Source organism: Pectinophora gossypiella, chromosome 17, assembly GCF_024362695.1.
Source record: "Pectinophora gossypiella chromosome 17, ilPecGoss1.1, whole genome shotgun sequence".
In the NCBI taxonomy this organism is placed as follows: domain Eukaryota; kingdom Metazoa; phylum Arthropoda; class Insecta; order Lepidoptera; family Gelechiidae; genus Pectinophora; species Pectinophora gossypiella.
In genome coordinates, this window is record NC_065420.1 from 8,654,327 (window position 1) to 8,675,213 (window position 20,887).

General features: G+C 37.1%; 3 protein-coding genes across 9 annotated transcripts in view; all 3 read left to right on the forward strand.

The window, feature by feature from the left end:
* Positions 1 to 900: 900 nt before the first annotated feature.
* LOC126374263 (leptin receptor gene-related protein) lies at positions 901 to 5,128 on the forward strand. Its single transcript, XM_050020782.1, has 4 exons — positions 901 to 1,056; positions 1,616 to 1,694; positions 3,055 to 3,241; positions 3,958 to 5,128. The coding sequence occupies exons 1-4, from the start codon at positions 1,041 to 1,043 to the stop codon at positions 4,069 to 4,071; spliced, it is 396 nt and encodes a 131-aa protein (XP_049876739.1). The 5' UTR covers positions 901 to 1,040; the 3' UTR covers positions 4,072 to 5,128.
* Positions 5,129 to 7,458: 2,330 nt separating this feature from the next.
* LOC126374261 (actin-related protein 3) lies at positions 7,459 to 9,215 on the forward strand. The gene has a single exon (XM_050020779.1). The coding sequence runs from the start codon at positions 7,594 to 7,596 to the stop codon at positions 8,848 to 8,850; it is 1,257 nt and encodes a 418-aa protein (XP_049876736.1). The 5' UTR covers positions 7,459 to 7,593; the 3' UTR covers positions 8,851 to 9,215.
* A 1,309-nt stretch (positions 9,216 to 10,524) lies between these two features.
* LOC126374254 (Down syndrome cell adhesion molecule-like protein Dscam2) overlaps positions 10,525 to 20,887 on the forward strand; it is a 177,420-nt gene continuing 167,057 nt past the window's right edge. For 2 of the 7 annotated variants that reach the window (XM_050020764.1, XM_050020765.1), the window contains exon 1: positions 10,525 to 10,545. The gene's annotated coding sequence lies outside the window, so the exon portion shown is untranslated. The remainder of the gene's footprint in view (positions 10,546 to 20,887) is intronic. The other 5 variants (XM_050020762.1, XM_050020763.1, XM_050020759.1 and 2 more) reach the window with 3 other exon arrangements.

A 20,887-nucleotide genomic window follows, 5' to 3' on the forward strand; every position in this document is an offset into this window, starting at 1 on the left:
GAATCAAAAATCAAGTTTTTTTTTAAATCCAACAAAAGCCAAACTAATTAATGGTCATACACGTTTTTGTCATAGTGAATAATGTTTACAGGTATCTTCTCGATAGCTTTGACATGTGTTTTTTGCTGACCGGCACTTTTCACACAGAAACTATAACGTAAAGTCCAACAAAAGTCAAAATAATGGTCATAGACGTTTGGTGCCCTAATAATAAATGGTCAAATGGATAAGTTCTAACGGGATATACAAATATTGTTTCATGGCCGGCACTTCACATTTTCACCAAAAATGTATGATAATTCCGTTTTTTTTTAATTCGAATAAAACCGAAAATATTGAACCTACAGCTTTGGTGCCATAGTAATAAATGCTCAGACGGATAAGTTCTAAGGATAATACCATTATTGTTACTTGGCCGGCACTTTACATTTTCACCAAAAATGTATGAAATATACAGTTTTTTAAAATCGAATAAAACCGAAGATATTGACCCTACAGCTTTGGTGCCATAGTAATAAATGCTCATAAGGATAAGATCTAACGGAATATAGCAAAATTATTTTTTGGCCGGCACTTTGACTTCTGGGCCGAAATCCGATGATCTCCTTTAAGTTTTTTAAGAGTTCATACGACACTACGACAGAAGATAAATTGGGCATAAGTAGGCATACATTATATTTAAATGGTCTTTGTTGGAAATCCTTACTTTTAATACAAATATATGCGATAAAAAATATTTTCCCTTGAAATGGGAATTTTTCGGGTTTTTTCCCTCAGAATTGGGAAAATTCCCAAAACGCGGGAATTTTCCGGGTAAGAACCCAACACTAATTAGACATGGCTGAATGGGCATAGTTCCCTTTGCCTTGTCCATCGGGGAAAAGGGGAAAATCAACAAAAAAAAATTATGTCACGGGCAGGCACAGAACAGACGTCATATTTTGTGAATTTAGAGTTTTGTGATTGTTAAGTTGATTCACAGTAATACAGCTTAAGTTACTGTAGTGATATTTTAACTTAGTGCACGAACGTTATAAATAATGGCTGGGATCAAAGGTAAAATAATAATGGATAAAAAAAGTTTAAATGTACTGTGTATTAAAAGTACCAAGAAAGTCATTGCATTCATTTTGTCGTCCATACAATGACTCATTTATTTACAAACAGATTTCATTTTATATTATAATCTAACGATATGCACTTTTTTCTTTCATGTCTGCTGATCGATGTTAATATAAAGGGTAAGTCATTACAATGTTACCCAGTATTTTAACACTATTAAAATGTTACAACATTTGTTAGCCTTAATCTTTGGGCGTCACTTATAAAAGCCTATAATGGAATTAGAGAATTTTCCATACGTTCTTTTTGAAATTCTTAGTAGGTACCAAAACCTAGCTTTAAACTTAAACAAAGTTACATAAAAACTGATGTGAGAATCTATGTGTACAAAGAGACCATCCAGATTTAATATTAACAATTTATTATTTTGAACTAAAATATGTTAAATGAGCGTAAAATTCTTGTGTGGTTAGTAGTAGTAACGAAAATGAATAATAGGTGCAAATCTCAAAATTATGTTTTGTAAATTTTTACCTTTTTTTTGTATTTTGCAGCCTCATCTCGCTGGCTTTTGCTGGATCTATTGGGATGACATTTGTTATACTAGCATGTGCCTTACCAAGTTTTAACAAGTAAGCAACTCAATTACTCTACTTTTATCGGACAGCAAAAATGAGGGTTATTTGTTTGACTGCTATGTTTGTATGTATCTGTGTATGCATGTTTATTCCAATCTAACTTCGAAACCACCTGTCCTAATTTAACAAATGAAGTGTCACTAGAAGCGTCTTGATTGTCCGGTGGTTACAGACTATGTGACATCACTCTAAATTCAACGTAGTACCATCTGGAGGTCATAAACTGAACATGACAATTTTTTTTGTAATGGTAGTGTGTTGGGTATCAAATGAATGGGCTTAATTTGCAGATTTCAAATATGTACATATTACTAGCTTTTGCTTGTGGGTATTCCTGTTTTTATTGATAATTATGTTGAATTGATAACATGATTGCTCAGATATGTTCCGGATAGGTTTTATCTCCATATCTTCCATAAAATATGTATCATAATAAACAAGATCTCAGAATAATATAATAAAAAATATATGTTTAAAAAGTAAAACATGACTATGGAAAAATACATGCTCTAAAAAGTATGAAGCAAGAAAATAGGTACGCTCCGAAATTCTTACGGATAATGATGTTTAGGTGATAACTGTGGTCATTCTCATGTTTCATACATTTTAGAGCCTGATTTTTCCGTAGTCGAGTTTTAATAGTAACTTATATTTTTATACCTCTAGTAAGCTGTGTGTGACTATTGAGTATACTCATTGCAATCCTATAGTTAAGTACAAGTCCCTCATAGTTATAGTAAAAATAAATGTTATTATAGAATAATTTTCATTGTTAATATTTGTACTTTAAAGTTTACTTTGCTGTGCCCTAGCAGAATCCATGATTCTTTTATGTGTACCACTGTATCATTTGAATACCTACTATACTAACTGTAGTTTCCTAAAGCAAAGTGGTCTTGAATTATGTCACAGACTAGACACTCCCTACACAAATCTCATTCATATATAAAAAATATATATAATATATTCTGTGCCACCTTACCACATAAATGTGAGCAAGATAGACAATCGGCACGCGCTCCCCCTTACTCCTTACAGCTTATGGCCCCTCTCTCTCTCTATTTAAGAGCTGCGCTCTTGTCGGTGGAGTAACCGCCATTCCTCTCTTCTTCCCGCCAAAACCTTCACCTCCCGATACGACACGACCTGCACCTTCTCTTTTATTTGTTTCATAAATGTTATCCTAGGTCTACCCCTTCCTCTCTTCCCTTCAATTTTTCCTTCTATAATGTTTGTTATAAATGAATCGTGTCGTATCAGGTGGCCAATCATATTTCCACCTTATGGCCATTTAGTTAAAAATGAAATTCAATGACCAATTTTATTTATTTGTATAATATGCTGTACTTTCCAGGCAATGGTGGCCATTCTTCGTAGTACTGTTCTACATGCTGTGTCCGATACCGACGATGATTGCTCGCCGCCACACTGACACCACTGGCGGCAGCAACTCACCCTGCATGGAGACAGCTATCTTCATCACCATGGGCTTCATCGTCAGTTCATTTGCACTGCCCATAGTCCTCACCCGTGCAGGAGTGGTATGTGATGTTCTTAACAAGATGTGATAAGATATTATGGAAAAAATATTCTTCTTGTTTTTGTGTCGATGGCAAAAAAGATGTTAACTTAGATAGTTTCCTCCCAGTATTTAGCTACGGCAATGGCGTTGGAAAAAATATTAAGGGCTAATTTAAGATCATTTAAGAACTTGCTAATATAACAGTTAAATAAAAGACAGTTCTTTTAACAAGCTAATGTAGCAATTGATTCACGATCCACATGATGTGCTTATTATTACTGAAACACCAATTTATCTACCTGGGATATTACAGAGCTCCATAACCGAATCTATCCAAAATAAAAAAAAACTATCCGAACCGAAACTGCATCCAGCATATTTTTTTTATTGCTTCATAACCAGCGATCATTAGGGATTAGTTACAGTATAAATTTTACATTTATGAGCTATACCAAAAGTCGAATCATTCATCTATTTGTATTTTACTTTCATAATTCATTAAAAGTCTAATTTTAAATCTAGAATAGTCCAAACTTATTTAATATCCATTTACATATTCAAAACTAATAAAAATAACTACTCTGATCTAATGTGATGTCAACTGACTCCAAAGACGTGAAGTTGGGCAGCAGGTTTAGCTGGAACAATTGAGACCCAACTTCATCTTATTTGAATTTGCTTAGATAATGCTACTGCCACCTTTGTGCTAACTTATGTATTGTTTTATTATTCCAGATTCTGCTGGGTGCATGCTACCTTACTCTGGCTGGCAATGTGATTGTGTATCTCACTATTCTTGGCTTCTTCACAATCTTTGACATGGACGACAACGATTATGCGATGTGGTGAGAGATCTAGAAGCCATAAGAACGATCTAACATTAGCAGATTGTATGTATCGTAAGGCATGTTGTGGTTATGTCTATGTTAAACATAAGTCTGAAAGTATTGATACTGATAAATGATTTATTTTATGTGTTAAAAAGGTTTTATTTGATTCTTAGTTTTGTTTCTAAACTAACAATAGAAAAGTTTTTGAAATATTATTCTAGAGTCATTTGAACTACTTACATCTATTTAATTAATAATGTTATTTTCCACATCTTTAACTTCATACCTTTTGTTATTTAAAAAGTTTTAGATGTTGTAATTAATGGGATTTGTACTCAACATAGGTACAACAATGTTATGTTCTAATTAAGGAAATTTTAGTGTAAGAAAATTATACATATTTTTTAATATTTAAATAGAAAAATCTTCTCCGTGTCTCAGTTCTTGTTTAAACAGAAAGATTATACTGAAAACAAAGTCAATATCCACATTACATTAATGTAAACTTCCTTTTTGAAATATTTATTCTAACGATTATCTGTATGTAAAGAAATTATTTTACCAAGCTTTATATTAAAATTAATGTATTCTTTTATAGTAATCAAAAACATTAATTCGGTATAGGTAATTAAGTCTTTCGTCGGTAGAATATAAAATTGAAGGAGATTAGCACCATTATGGGGCTTAGGCTGATGTTATTTGGTCCAGTCTGGTGGTCAACATTAGTACCTACATCTTTATACTTTATCTCGATTGTAACAAAAACTCATCATGAATATTCATCATGTCATGTTCCAATTCAAATACAGTGCAATTACAAAAGCTTCAAATATGAGTATTTTCATTGTAAATGTTAAATATAACAAAATTGTTATGGATCGTTCTTATTGGAATCACTCAGTGAAACCATTTTTAAATGGGAATGAATATCAACTCTCCTATACTAATTAATGGTCATCTCTACATTATTAACGCTTTTGAGAGTTTTTGCGTGTTCCAGTTACATTCCTGTAATGTAAATTGTGTAAATATAGCATTAGTATCAGGTCACAATAAATATGAATACATGCTTTATACTTTTGTAATTTTATTTTATTTCCAATGACTATTATACCTACCCAGCAAGGTCTAAAATTACCGAAACGTAATAAAACGAACTCTTGGACTATAAAAAGACTGACTCTTAGACTACGACTTGGAATGATTTCACACGAAAGAATAATAGTGGGTCAGAATGGCGAGTGTACTATTGCGGCTATGAATAATAATATTATGTGTGCGATAGGAATGTACCTCATGTCAAATTCAGTTTACCTCAATTAATCGGAAGAAATTACACAAATAAAGTTAGCCGCCCTTTATTTTAATAACCCTGTAATACCGGATGTACAAAGTATTCTGTGGGGTGTACGTTAAAGGTGAACGCTCAGAACAATAACTAAAGCATAGAAGGAAGGCTAAAATAAGAATTCAGAAACTATAAACCGGCTCTCTTCTAGCTTACGACACAAACTATGAGTGAGAAAAGGACAAATGATTCGCTCTTTGCTTCATTTTTTCCGAGGTTGTCACAACATGAAATGTCATTTGGACCTATTGGACTCATTTTAACTCGGCCAAATACATAGTAACATACATAAGAAGATTTTACTTATATTTACCGAACTATTTGACACGGTCGCGTCAACTTTGTTTACGAGTGTCTTGTGTTCAGATTGTTTTAAGTGATAATTTAACAATATTTTTCCAAATAAATGGAAAGAAACTTTTATTTATATCAAATAATTGAGTGTCTCGACTCTGTGACATTATGTCTTGTGTGGTATGGGGCTGCAGCTCACATTCAGGAAGAAAAGAAAATAGCCAACAACTTCTGTCGTTTCATCGGTAAGTTTTTTGTAATTTTCTAGTGAAATGTGAACTGCTGAACAATTTTAGGAAAGTAATATGTTTTGCTGAATAGATTTGTAGCATAAAATATTTGAGATATCCATTATATTATACGTTTCATCGATGAATACGGAATTGATTTGAGGTTATGTTGATTGTCCATAGTGATGTACTAAAATTATCGATACTTTTAATTTTTAGATTTTCTGTAGACGATAACAAAGAGAAAGAATGGATAATTCGCATTAATAGACGAAATTGGATTCCAAATAAGTACAGCCGTATTTGCTCGAAACATTTTACTGCGGATTCATTTATGTGTGTTCCTAATTCGAAGTGGACGATGCTATTCCTACATTGAACATTATAGATCAGACAGATGAAATGGTAATTACGGCCGAGCACCACACACCCGAAGTCTCGATGGCAAAAGGGACAAAATTGTGGGTCCGCGTTAAATTCCCATATTTCGCCAGTTTTTGGCTAGCGGGCCACTCGGCAGCCAGCCCTGCGTTTCGAGTAGTACGGGGCAGGTGCGTTGCTGCAAACCTGCAAGCGCAGGTCGCGTCCCACAAAGCACGCCCCCTCTCCTAGGGTATGAGCGTGAGCCCATCGGGCCTCTTACCGTCTGTGCGGCTTAGATCCGGCGGTTCCAATTTGCACGGCACGTCGATCAACACCAGTGCACGGCGGATGACAACATAAATAAATTCGAATATTACAAAATACTTACCGATGAAACGATAACAGTTGGCTATTTTCTTTCCTTCCTGAATGTGAGCTGCAGCTCCAAACTAATATAAACCAGACAATATAATCCAAAAATGGTTAGATACTTATCTATCAGAGACAGAGTCTCCGTTCATCAAGAAGAAGATAATTGCGTCCTACAAAAAGAAATCTTGTAAAAAAAATTATCGACATTAATTGTAAGTAAATTTAATTTTATCGACATATTACTAAAGTGAAACCCAACACTAGGCAATGAAAAACTTGTGACAACCTACGAAATTACGAAACAATTTTTGTATATGCGTCTTTGTCTAACATTACGCCGGTTCCGTAAGATAAAGTAGAGCAGAATTATAGAGTTCTGTTGCTATTTTAGCCTTCCTTCTATGCTTTAGTTATTGTTCTGAGGGTGAACGTAGGTAAGATAGGTATGGTTATGTAATATAATTTAGTAAAGGATTGTAGTTAGGTAGGTAACTTCAATGTACCTCACAAAATCTGATTCAAAATTGTTCAAAATGCATAAAAATCGAAAATAAATTTATTGTAAAGGTGCTTTCACACTGGTTTTTCTCGGCGCGGGTATTACGTGAAATAATAATTTACCCATTATTTATAAAAAGTTCCCTCCCTCTTGATGCGCGAGTGCAACTCTTGCTTGACCGAATATATTTAATATTATGAACAAACTTTTTTTAGATAAATTAACACAAACTATCATGTCGCTAAAAAAATGCGAGTAATGAAACGTAGCATTCATCATCTTCCGCTTTTTGACATTTATCCTCACACGTCAAGTTAACGTCAAAAAATAGTGATAAATACAGAAAAAAGTGAAATCACCACACCCATAAATTCCTAAATATTACAATAATACTCGTTTTAGTGATACATTACTGGTGCCTAATAAGACGAAACCATGGGTGATCATCTGCCTGCATGTGTCATTGATGTCGGCACGGGCTACACCAAGTTGGGCTTCGCCGGCAACAAGGAGCCCCAATTTATCATTCCATCGGCTATTGCGATAAAGGAGACTGCTAAAGTCGGTGACCAGAGCACCCGACGTATGACTAAAGCTGTGGAAGATTTAGATTTCTTTATAGGAGATGAAGCTTTCGATGCGACCGGATATTCGGTGAAATATCCTGTGCGTCATGGCCTCGTTGAAGACTGGGATTTAATGGAGCGATACATTGAACAATGCATTTTCAAATATCTAAGAGCGGAGCCAGAAGATCATCATTTCTTGCTCACAGAGCCCCCTCTGAACACGCCAGAGAACCGAGAGTACTTGGCTGAAATTATGTTTGAGTCATTCAATGTGCCAGGTCTTTACATCGCCGTTCAAGCGGTGCTCGCATTGGCCGCATCATGGAAGTCTCGCACGTCTGCTGAACGCACATTTACTGGCATTGTGGTTGACAGTGGTGATGGTGTGACTCATATTGTGCCTGTTGCTGAAGGTTATGTTATTGGCTCTTGTATCAAACATATCCCAATTGCTGGAAGAAACATTACCTCTTTTATCCAATCACTGCTTCGTGAGAGAGAGGTAGGTATCCCACCTGAGCAGAGTTTAGAAACTGCCAAGGCAATCAAAGAGCGATACAGTTACATTTGTCCTGATATTGCAAAGGAGTTTGCTAAATATGATTCAGATCCTGCCAAATGGATGAAAAAATACACTGGCATCAATGCTATAACGAAGAACCCATTTACAGTGGATGTTGGTTACGAGAGATTCTTGGGGCCAGAGATATTCTTCCATCCTGAGTTTTCCAATGCTGATTTCACTGTGCCTCTGAATGAGATGGTAGATGAAGTGATCCAGTCTTGCCCCATTGATGTGAGAAGAGGTTTGTATGGCAATATTGTGTTGTCTGGAGGCTCAACCATGTTCCGTGACTTTGGGAGGAGACTGCAGCGGGACATTAAACGCACTGTAGATGCCAGACTGAAGCTCTCTACCATGTTGTCGGAGGGCCGTATTACACCGAAACCAATTGATGTGCAAGTCATATCCCACAACATGCAGCGGTATGCCGTCTGGTTTGGAGGCAGCATGCTGGGCTCCACTCCAGAGTTCTACCAAGTGTGCCACACTAAGCAAGCGTACATGGAATATGGTCCAAGCATTTGCAGACACAACCCTGTTTTTGGTACCATGACATAATCAACTGCCAGTATTTACTTACCTAGTTGTATTGCAATAATGAACATCATGATTAATACTAATTAAGTGTAATTATGAATTTATAATTTTATTAAAATGTTAAGGATACTTCCAACTTGAAGTATATTTAATTAAGGATACTATGAATTAACAATAAATGAAGACTTCTGTAATTGGCAAAATAATTTTACCCATTGTGTTTTTTAATTCTACATTAGGCATACCAGTAAAAGAGATTGTAATGGTTATAGTCTATCATAGTTGTAATTTTGTACTATAGATTGTTAGCTGGACACCATGTAAAGTTTGTGCATTTAAATCGTTGCATTCCAGCTTCTTACCAAATATAGACTTGAAAAATAAAACACCATGTTTTCTTTTCCTTGATAAAATTATCAAACTAAAGGTAAATTATTTTACGCGTAGGTATCAGCATCTATAGTAACACATTATACATCAATGCCATCAAATATACATCGATCGATGTATCAATCGCTAAAGTTTGTTTATTGCAACCTTATATATATCTAGGTCTCCTGACAAAGATTGGGTAAGCGTATATTTTATTTTTTAATGATACACTGTGGTGGAGAACATGGTTCAAATTAATTTTCAGTAGGTGAAATATTGGAGTTGATTTGTTTTTTTGAAGTATTTTCTAGTTGTCTCCATACACACATACTTACTTTATGTAAGGTACCTAGGTAAATGCATGGTTTTCTTTAACAGAAAAATGCGCTTTTTCTGAAGACTCGGAAACTCGAAGCTAGTTTCTTCTTATTTATTAGTATGTGTACAGGAATGTTGTTTACTAAGGCTACGTTCACACGGCAACATATTTCCTGTATGATGTACTTATGAGATTTTATCAAATTTAGCAGTGGCAATATATATTGTGGATTCTGGATTCATAAAAATATTGTGGATTCTATGCAGGAAAATCACGTGGTCGAGACATACTTATTCATCGGCCGTGTGGAATACGTGAAATAGTAGAATCGAATAGTCGCCGTGTGAACGTAGCCTTAGGATGCCTGTTTAATTGGTACAAACTACTACGTACTAAATGTTAGTAAACGTACGGTTGCTATTCAGTTCTCGGGGTCTTATTTACGAGGTAGGTATCTGTCAACGTTGCGCTTTTCATTCGTCTCTAATTAATGCCTCCAGCAAGCACTCGAACCACACACGGTGGAATTTAGAAGATAGGGCTGCCTTTATTTTTAAAACTAGGTAGGTACTGTGGGTATTTAAAAATACTTTCCTCTTAGGTACTTAACTGAATCCGAAAAGAATTATCCAAGCTTAAAAAGCGCCAAGGCTTTGTACGCCTATAGTCTATGTTTGGGTGCGCAAAGTTTCAAGTCAAGACAATTTGCACCAGCCCGCGTATAGGTACCTACCTACCTTACTTACGGGTGTCGTCATAATAGATAAGAGATTATAAAAACAGAACTTGCTAATAGGTAGGTAGATAGATAGATAAAATACTTTATGAAGCACAATGGACACAAAATGCAGAGAGAAGTACAACATATACAGAAAAGCACAACAGGCGGCTTTATTGCTCATGTAGCAATTAGGTAGGTACTTGCCAAAACTTATACTATTGCATCGTGGATAGTAACTAATAAGATAACCTTCTTACTTTAATGAAGGTTACGAGTACCTAATCCAAAACTCCTCGTTAATAAGGTAAGCTACCTGTCGCGAGCGCCGAGCGCCGCGATAACGTTTGACAACCAATATTCATCACTGGCAACCCTATCCGGAAGTAGCGATCTATCTAGTTTATGGTCAATGAATCTTAACGGCATCTTCAGTTCCGTACATTCGTTCGTTAGTGACAAACGTGCCAGTGCCAGTGCCAGACGCATCCCACGAAGCAAGAAACCACATGGGCTGTTCCCCCTAAAGCTAAGTATACTTTATTTCCTAGAATAATTTCTAAGTAGTGGAATGAGGCCCTTTTACCAAGGACGCCACCGCCATTGTTGACCAGTCCATACGCTCAATTGTAAAGGACGCCACCGCCATTGTTGACCAGTCCATACGCTCAATTGTAAAGGACGCTACCGCCATTGTTGACTAGCAGTTCGTGTACAAATTGTTATCTTAACGTCTACTGTCTATTTATTTGTACTCTCTTGTATAAATGTTTTATTACGTGTACAGATAGTAAGTTATGTGTTATTCCGGGTTTGGTTTTATACTTGTTGCTGTGGCGTCCCTATATAATGAACGTTTCTTTCTTTCCGTCTATAATATCAATGTAAAGAGGTAATATTCTTGGCTTGCCCTCAATCGTCAAGTAACAGTTGAATCACCCCGGACTCCGATAATAGATGAATGGCCTGGTTTATCCAGCATGAGTTGTATCACCCCGGACTCCGGTAGTAGATGAATGGCCTGGTTTATCCAGCATGAGTTGTATCACCCCGGACTCCGGTAATAGATGAATGGCTTGGTTTATCCAGCATGAGTTGTATCACCCCGGACTCCGGTAATAGATGAATGGCCTGGTTTATCCAGCATGAGTTGTATCACCCCGGACTCCGGTAATAGTTGAATGGTCTGGTTTATCCAGCATGAGTTGAATCACCCCGGTCTCCGGAACATATGAATAGCCTGGTAAATCCGGCAAGAGTTGAATCACCCCGGTCTCCGGAAATAGTTGTATCACCCCGGTCTCCGGAACATATGAATAGCCTGGTAAATCCGGCAAGAGTTGAATCACCCCGGTCTCCGGAAATAGTTGTATCACCCCGGTCTCCGGAACATATGAATAGCCTGGTAAATTCGGCAAGAGTTGAATCACCCCGGTCTCCGGAAATAGTTGTATCACCCCGGTCTCCGGAACATATGAATAGCCTGGTAAATCCGGCAAGAGTTGAATCACCCCGGTCTCCGGAAATAGTTGTATCACCCCGGACTCCGGAACAGATGAATTGCCTGGTATATCCGGCAAGAGTTGAATCACCCCGATCTCCGGAAACAGTTGAATCACCCCGGACTCCGGTAATAGTTTATGCTATGAGACTTCCCGAATGCTACACTTGCTGAGAACTTTCTAAATCTAGTAAATGAGACGCTACTGACCGACTACCAGTTTCGACAATGAATTATCTTACCACCTCATATGTATTGTAATCAACATATGTTCCCTTTTAACTCTAACAATTCCCTAAGTTGGTCTCAAATTACTCAGTGGCAACAGTGGTGTCATAATATCATTTTCAACTACAGGTGGTGCGCTAAAGTTCCGCGAGTGTGGACAACATAAGCAGGCAGATAATGGTAAGATTCAGGCATCCATATTTCGTTGTATCGTGACGCATGTTATACCCTAAATTAATTCTATTATAAAGTTACATCACCTTCTCTTGAAAAGTATACATGCGTTCACGACATGGTGGAGATGCTGGGATCACTGAATCTTTGCCAAAAATTGTGTTTGATATATGGGCTAAAATTAAGCGATGTGTTTCTTAGAGTTATCTTTGGGTTCGAAAGGGACCGTCAATTTGCAATTATTCTACATCGCATTAATATTAGTAGAAAGAGTACGTGTTGTTTGTTGTTCAGCTGCCCCGGATGTGGGTCCTTGTTTTCATTCGTGGGTGTTCGTGCCTGTGTCCCTGAAGTGCGGGCGAAGGAAATACAAGCCTGGAGTATAGTTCTTTGGTCTATGGAGCTGTCGCTGACATTGATCTTTCAGGAAATAAATTTCAGATACAAAAATTGCTACAGGAGTCACAGAATAAATAAAAGAGAACATAATATTTTATATTATAATGGTTTATGCTACGGGAGATCTTGATATCTACAATTTTAATTTTCCACTTCTTTCTACTAAATGGAATTACTCGTCATACTAATTCATGTTCGGTTAGTCAATTGTTCGTATCATTATTGTGGCAGAATCTTTAACGAGGTATTAAATTGCCTTTACTGGGTTTTATTAATTTAGGGATTAATTTAACTAAATTGGGAGTAAAACGCAGCGAGAGTATAGCGTCGTTTGGTTTGTTTTAACATCTTATTTCTTATAATGAGATTAGAATAATATGCGCCTTATTCCATCAGTTGAAAGTTCATTTTACTATGACGCAATCATGATCACCGGTAGTTGTTTATCTTGTTGCTAACGTCATGGGAGACTATTCGAAGTAATCTATAACTTAATCATTCGGCCATTTTGTTATCTAAGAGAGTACGAGCGGCTGAAAATTCAAAAACTTTTCATATTACTGCAGGGTAAGTTCTTGATTGCTTTAGATAACATTTTCTACATAATATGTTCAATTTAAGGATACATCAGTAACTTAGCACAAGTATTAAAACATCATTGCGGAGCGTCACAACGCATAGCATCCATGACTACCCACGTTCTTGATTCAAATCATGTGGAATCACATTTCGTAACGTCTTTTTTCAGTTAGAATTAATCCTGTTGATAAATAACCTTCCGAAATTAAGATACGAGTAAAAAGAAACTCACACTCTGTTCTTTTTTTAGCCTTTGTATTGTTTGAATTGTTCGGTCCTATAGACCAATAGTCACAACCTAGACTACCTGCTTCCCTACGTGGCCAGCGCAACGTCTGCCTTGTGTTATCTGAGGCAAGATCCCGTCAACTTCACTGTAAGTACAAATATCTATATTTATTTCAGCTGAGCTGTCTCACGCATCAAGCAGGTCTGAGACGTCTTACTAAACCTCGTTAGTAATTTCGCTGAAAGAGTTAGAGCGATATGTGACGTGAAAAATGTTATGTGATAAGTTTGCTGGTGTTGCCTGTTCGTTTATATTTTGCAAAATCTAAGAACTAAATGCTAGCGCTATCTTTATATATTATGTTTACTGAATATTATAATTTTATGTTCAATTTGTCCATTTGTAATTTGTTTTAATTTGTTCAATTCGTGTTTTGTCTATAATTCCTCTGGAAATCCTGCCCCTAATAACGAATAGCGGTAAAGCAATATCATTATCATATATTGTTAAATCACAATTGATAAAAATAAAATAATTAAAGGTTATATGATTTAGGCACAGGTATTTTTGCACACGATTTATGATCACATCGGAATTTCAATGAGATGACCACTTTTCATTATAATATCGTCTTTTACTTTATCACATAATTTTTTAACATACAAATTTTTACCAGAACTAGGTTTCATTCACTCAGCATCATGACAAGTTAAGTATTGAAATATAAGGGTACATTATTTGTCAATTTCCAATTACCCTATAAAATATTAATATTTATAAAACAAATAAGTTAATTTTAAATGAACGAATTAAAAATAGTTAGGATCTTATTTAGAAATGGTTCGGACCATCAACGCTGTCGATAACAGGCTGACTTAATAATTCGTGCTCTTATTAAAACTCGGTCATGTGATATTTTAAACACCCTTTCTATTTTATAACAATGCAACCTTAGTTATAACAATGCATTATTTAAAATAAAATTCAACTGTATGCTTAAGTAAACGATTCAATGACTATTCAGTTAAAAGTTTTAACTTCATTCCAGTCGTTCACAAACATGCATTCTTACTTCTATTATTTATATATCTGGGACTTGTACAATAATTAGACACCTGCTTCACTGTAGGTATAGAAAAGATATATTTCTGTGTTGACTTCACAATCCCACTTACTTTCTGTTCACCGTTTAATTTCATACTCTTTATTTTTTTGAATTTAATATAAATTTAAAGCAAATATAGCTATACAGTTTGAAATTAACGTCTTACATAGAACTTTAATGACATAAATTTGTAAGAATCAAGGGATAATACAAATAAATTACCAAATACATTTACAGTTTTTAAGGCTATCAACCCTCTTGTGGACTTTTGCTTTCTTTGAGATAAATGAGTTATCAAGTTTGAATAAGTTACTTATTATTATTATAGTTAAATTAATTAATTGCAAAACAACTTGAACTTGATACAATATTTGAAAATTTTAACACTACAATAGTTTATCGTAATTGTGACTAGACAGATACATACAGTTATAGTTATCAACAGAGTCAGTGTTGAATCGTGTTGAAGACACTTGTAATCCACAAAAAAGGTACACAGAATTAAATGCCTCCTTAAACATTAACATTAACTTTATTACTGATTTACATTCTTTAATTTTAGTAAGGAGTAATTGTTTAAAAAAAAAAAAAGAAACCTTTGAAAATTTAAGCTTATGGAATAGAGTTTATATACTAACATAATAATATGAAGCCTGTCTAAATGCTGCACTTACGATACTATGTAAGGCTGTTAAGAAGTACTATAATAATCAACACTTAACTTTCTATAGTATCTCTTCCGGGGACATTTATTATACTATTTTGGGCGTGTATATTACAGATCTGTATCTGTCAATCGACATGCAGGAAAGCTTGAAGATTGTGATTCAGTTTAGTGCTAACTATTTAGAAAATCTGTCAACTAAGGCGAGGGAGATAATTAATATTCTTCCTGATTCCCCTACGGACGAGCGTGTTCTTAAAGTAGAGATCGTCATTTCAGAGTTGGAAAGTGGCTTAAATAAAGGCCGAAATGAACAACTACTTTAGATTTGTCGATCAATCTGATTCCCACAAGGTCGCTAGAATCTGTACCCTGTACCATACAGTTGGAAGCGGAAGAAAGTTTATGTGAGCTGCAGGTGAGACTCGGAAGAGCCAGAATCTCATCGAAGGAAACTGCTATGCCTGTCTCGGGGAAATTACCTAAGCTGGATTTATCGAAGTACCACGGCGACACCCTGACTTGGGACCAGTTATGGGATCAATTCGCCTCCCTAGTTGAAAGCAGACGGCTTGGTAATGTCGACAAATTCATGTATCTCAGCTCTTCTGTTAAAGGAGAAGTCAAGAAGCGAAAGTCTGGGGATAACCAACAGAAACTACGGCATAGCTGTCAACACATCGAAGGAACGATACGGACGTGTAGATTTGGCAAGGATGCCCTCTACTGTGCTTTGAACAAAATCAAGCCTGAAGATAGTACCACTAGCAGTTGCCGAAATGTTCTAAATGAAATAGATACTCAGAATACTGAAATCCTTAGGTGAAGATGATACTCACAGCTCATACCTCCGGTTTGTGATACTGGGTAAGTTCCCTGAAGAAGTAATCTACGGACTGAGAAAAAAAAAAAAAAAAAATTCAGGATGATTCGGTGCCAGAAAACATGAGAGAGCTTGGGAGATAGATATCTGCCGAAGAAGATAGGTTCATTTCACATGCTGACGAGAGTACATCAGGTAACTGTACCACAGAGACACTGCATGTTAGCGAGGGATTTAATAACCATAGATTTGGAAGAGGAAGAGATAATTATAGATTCACAAGTAACAATTATGGACAGAGAAATAATTACAATTCCACCACGAGGAACCGAAGTCTGAAGAGGACCTCTGACAGTAATTAAGACAGGTCATTATCATTTGAACCATCTAGAAAAGGGTTCAGGATGTCATGTATTTTCTGCAAAGCGGAACATAATGCGGTAGACTGAAATAGGGCCAGTTGATAACTTGAAAATAATTACCTATTGTCAAACTAACCTGGAAGTATGTAGAAATAAACCTGATCTACCATTAGAATACGTATACCTGAAAGAGTGGCTTTAGGAACAATTGGCATCGTCGACTCTCCAAAGGAGAGCAGAGAGGAAGAAGCTGTGCGTCACTTCAATGAGACAACCCGATTTGAAGACTGTAGAAACCAAGTCTCGTGGCCATGGATAGAATGCCCTCCAGACTGGTTTATAACTTCGGTTTAGCACTAGGACGACTCTTAATATTATCAAGGTTATTAGAAGTTAACACGCTGAGTTTATATGACCAGTTAATCAAGAAACAAAGGAAAATGGGCATAATAGAGATTGTACCGGAGAAGAAGTTCGTTAGCGCGTGACGCGTCGTCCAAAATTAAGTATAATAAGAGCTTAAATCAGTGTCCCTTCTGTGGTCCCTTAATGCTGGAAGAGCTGACAGTGATATTGTTGATCTCATAAAATAAGTATACGTGCAGATGTAGAAAAGGCATTTCTACAAGTGGGCTTACAACACAACCAGATTCTTTTGGATTAAGGACATACACAAACCAGCAGATAAGGATAATTTAATACACCTTAGAGTCCCATTCGGTGTGTTTAACTGCCCGTTCTTACCGAATACAACAATAAAATATCATCTATTTAAATCTGGCTTGGAAAACGTACAGCGTGCGGTTCATGATATCCATGTGGACAATTTTGTGACAGGAACAAACACTGTGGATGTGGCTATAGACTTGTATCATAATACAAAACAAAAGTATCAAGTATGTCAATAAATTTGAGAGAGTGGAGCTTCAATTCACATGAATTCATAAAGCAGGTTCCAGACAGTTGTCAAGATAAAATCGTTAAGATACTCGGGCTAGCCTAGAGTTTGGAATCTGATACACTTCATCTACGACTAAGGGAGCTTGAATACTCCAATACAAAGAGAGGAGTTCTACAGTGCGTTGCGTCAGTGTATGATTCTTGTGGCTACGCGGCACCTTCTACATTGTCAGCGAAGTTTCTTCTACAAGACTTATGAAAACTTAAATTAAAATGGGACCACCCTTTGACCGGAGATGTAGCGGAAAGATCGACCGAGATACAAGTTTTGAACTTAAAGAACATCAGTGTTCCCCTATATATATGGAGAACCTTCAGCAAAAGAGTTGTCTACATTATACAGGACAACCAGAGAAACTTGGTTACAGGGAATTTAAGACTGATTCCAATTAAGGATCATAATGATCTGAAAATCCCGAAATTTGAACTTATTGAATCTTTTATAGGTCATCGTTTAATCGGGTACGTGAATAAAATACTACAAAGTGAGATAATAAAACTTCTAACACCGTTCGTATCCAAGAGAATACATGATATGAGAAAAAACAAAGAACTAAAAGTGGGATATGTTCCAACTGACCTGTATCCAGCTGACGTGGCCACCAGACCTGCACAACCAAGGAAGGAACTGGAAAAATGGTTAACAGGGCCCAAGTTTATGTCAAAAGACCCAGTGGAGTGGCCTGCTAGTCCATCAAGTGTCACTTTTGATTAGAGGGTGTCTGGCGAATACTCCAATCGAAGTTGAACCTAGCGAAAAAGAGGTACAGAATGAAGCCAATATCTCAAGTATTGGATTTGAAAAACAAGACATAAAACGACAGTTTAATAACTGGACCTAAAGGATGGACACACGAAGACATCGGCATCGTGCAAGAAAAGAGACGAATTAAAGAGAAACTTGGGCCTCTTTACAGATGAAGATGGACTACCGAGATGTAAAGATTGTTTTCAATACGCTAATTAGACGTACAACAAACGATATCCAATTTTACTACCTACTCGTACTAAGAGCTCATATACAAATACCATCATTATGAGAAGTTGGAGCCGCTCACACTCTCAGCATCATTCGTCAAAACTTTTGGATACTTCAAGGAAAGTTGCGAGTTCTTAAGGTTATAAATAAATGTAGTCAATGCATTAAACAACGCGGTGGACCGTTCAAATTACCGCCCACACCGGCCTTACCTCCTAAAAGCGTCAACTACACGGTACCATTTACCTTCAGAGGAATAGATTATTTAGGAACTGAGAAGACATGGATTTACCTATTTACCTGTTTTGCCATACGGACCACACATTTGGAGGAGGTAAGAGATTTGACAGCGGAAGAAAAACTCCTTTCTCTAAGAAGATTTCTAGCTACTAGAAACGTAGCCACAGTAATAACTTCAGACAACGCTACAAATTTTATACTAATATCAAAATTTATGATACAACAATATTGTACGGAAAATAAAATCAAGTGGCATCTTATCCCGCAATTAGTGCTATGGTTCGGAGGCTTCCATGAGAGATTTGTGAGTATGGTCAAAGTCTGCATGAGAACGACATTCCAGAAACATCTTACGGACAGTCAACTTAATGCCGTATTTAAGAAAATGGAAGCGGTACTCAACTCTCGACCGTTAACCTATGTCGATGAAGATAGGGAGCACCTACTTAAACGTTTGATTTTATAGCCGTGGGTAGAACCATCGTTACCGACACCAAAGTGATGGAATCCTACCTCTCGAAACACAGACGAAGAGCGATCTAGTACAAAGTTAAAAAAAGGGTATCTGCGTACTGGAAGAGTTTAAAGATTGTTCATTAACCGATACCTTTGGAGTCTGAGAGAAAGATATTCTAGCTTTCCCAAACAATCTAGGTGTACATTCGAACTTAAACCGTCAGTGGGTCAAATAATACACATTAAAGAAGTTAATGAAAATAGGCAGGCCTGAACAGTAGGCAAAATCATATCTCTTGATAAAGGAACCGACAATATGTTTTGTGTTGCTCACGTTAAGGTAGGAAATAAATTATTCACTCGTTCTTTGGCTCATTTATATCCACTCGAAACAGAAGATATGACAGGCGAAGAAGCTGCCGAATCATCGGGAAATCAAGAAGGTGAGAGAAGTTCTCCAAAATTCTCAAAACATAGACACGGATATCGAAGCCGATCAGTTAGACGACATGCCTTTTATTAATGAAAAGGATAAGGAATATGTACACTATACAGAAAGTATTAATGAAGAGTGCCCTCTAGAGAGACTTACCTCGCCTAATCATTTTGAAACAGATGACAGATCAAAGACTGAATGATAACACTGGCGCATCTACTCCATCGAGGCAGCAAAGGGACGCCGCCGTCAAAGTCCGTGAGAAGATCCGGCAGTGGGCGTAATCCCTACCTTTTGTCGGCCGTCGGGAGTGTCGCGAGCGCCGAGCGCCGCGATAACGTTTGACAACCAATATTCATCACTGGCAACCCTATCCGGAAGTAGCGATCTATCTAGTTTATGGTCAATGAATCTTAACGGCATCTTCAGTTCCGTACATTCGTTCGTTAGTGACAAACGTGCCAGTGCCAGTGCCAGACGCATCCCACGAAGCAAGAAACCACATGGGCTGTTCCCCCTAAAGCTAAGTATACTTTATTTCCTAGAATAATTTCTAAGTAGTGGAATGAGGCCCTTTTACCAAGGACGCCACCGCCATTGTTGACCAGTCCATACGCTCAATTGTAAAGGACGCCACCGCCATTGTTGACCAGTCCATACGCTCAATTGTAAAGGACGCTACCGCCATTGTTGACTAGCAGTTCGTGTACAAATTGTTATCTTAACGTCTACTGTCTATTTATTTGTACTCTCTTGTATAAATGTTTTATTACGTGTACAGATAGTAAGTTATGTGTTATTCCGGGTTTGGTTTTATACTTGTTGCTGTGGCGTCCCTATATAATGAACGTTTCTTTCTTTCCGTCTATAATATCAATGTAAAGAGGTAATATCCTTGGCTTGCCCTCAATCGTCAAGTAACAGTTGAATCACCCCGGACTCCGATAATAGATGAATGGCCTGGTTTATCCAGCATGAGTTGTATCACCCCGGACTCCGGTAGTAGATGAATGGCCTGGTTTATCCAGCATGAGTTGTATCACCCCGGACTCCGGTAATAGATGAATGGCTTGGTTTATCCAGCATGAGTTGTATCACCCCGGACTCCGGTAATAGATGAATGGCCTGGTTTATCCAGCATGAGTTGTATCACCCCGGACTCCGGTAATAGTTGAATGGTCTGGTTTATCCAGCATGAGTTGAATCACCCCGGTCTCCGGAACATATGAATAGCCTGGTAAATCCGGCAAGAGTTGAATCACCCCGGTCTCCGGAAATAGTTGTATCACCCCGGTCTCCGGAACATATGAATAGCCTGGTAAATCCGGCAAGAGTTGAATCACCCCGGTCTCCGGAAATAGTTGTATCACCCCGGTCTCCGGAACATATGAATAGCCTGGTAAATTCGGCAAGAGTTGAATCACCCCGGTCTCCGGAAATAGTTGTATCACCCCGGTCTCCGGAACATATGAATAGCCTGGTAAATCCGGCAAGAGTTGAATCACCCCGGTCTC

Coding starts and splice junctions, on each gene's coding strand:
- LOC126374263 (XM_050020782.1), top strand. Junction 1,695..3,054: donor GCCTTACCAAGTTTTAACAA/GTAAGCAACTCA, acceptor TGTACTTTCCAG/GCAATGGTGGCCATTCTTCG. Junction 3,242..3,957: donor TCCTCACCCGTGCAGGAGTG/GTATGTGATGTT, acceptor TTATTATTCCAG/ATTCTGCTGGGTGCATGCTA.
- LOC126374261 (XM_050020779.1), top strand. CDS start 7,594: ATGGGTGATCATCTGCCTGCATGTGTCATTGATGTCGGCACGGGCTAC.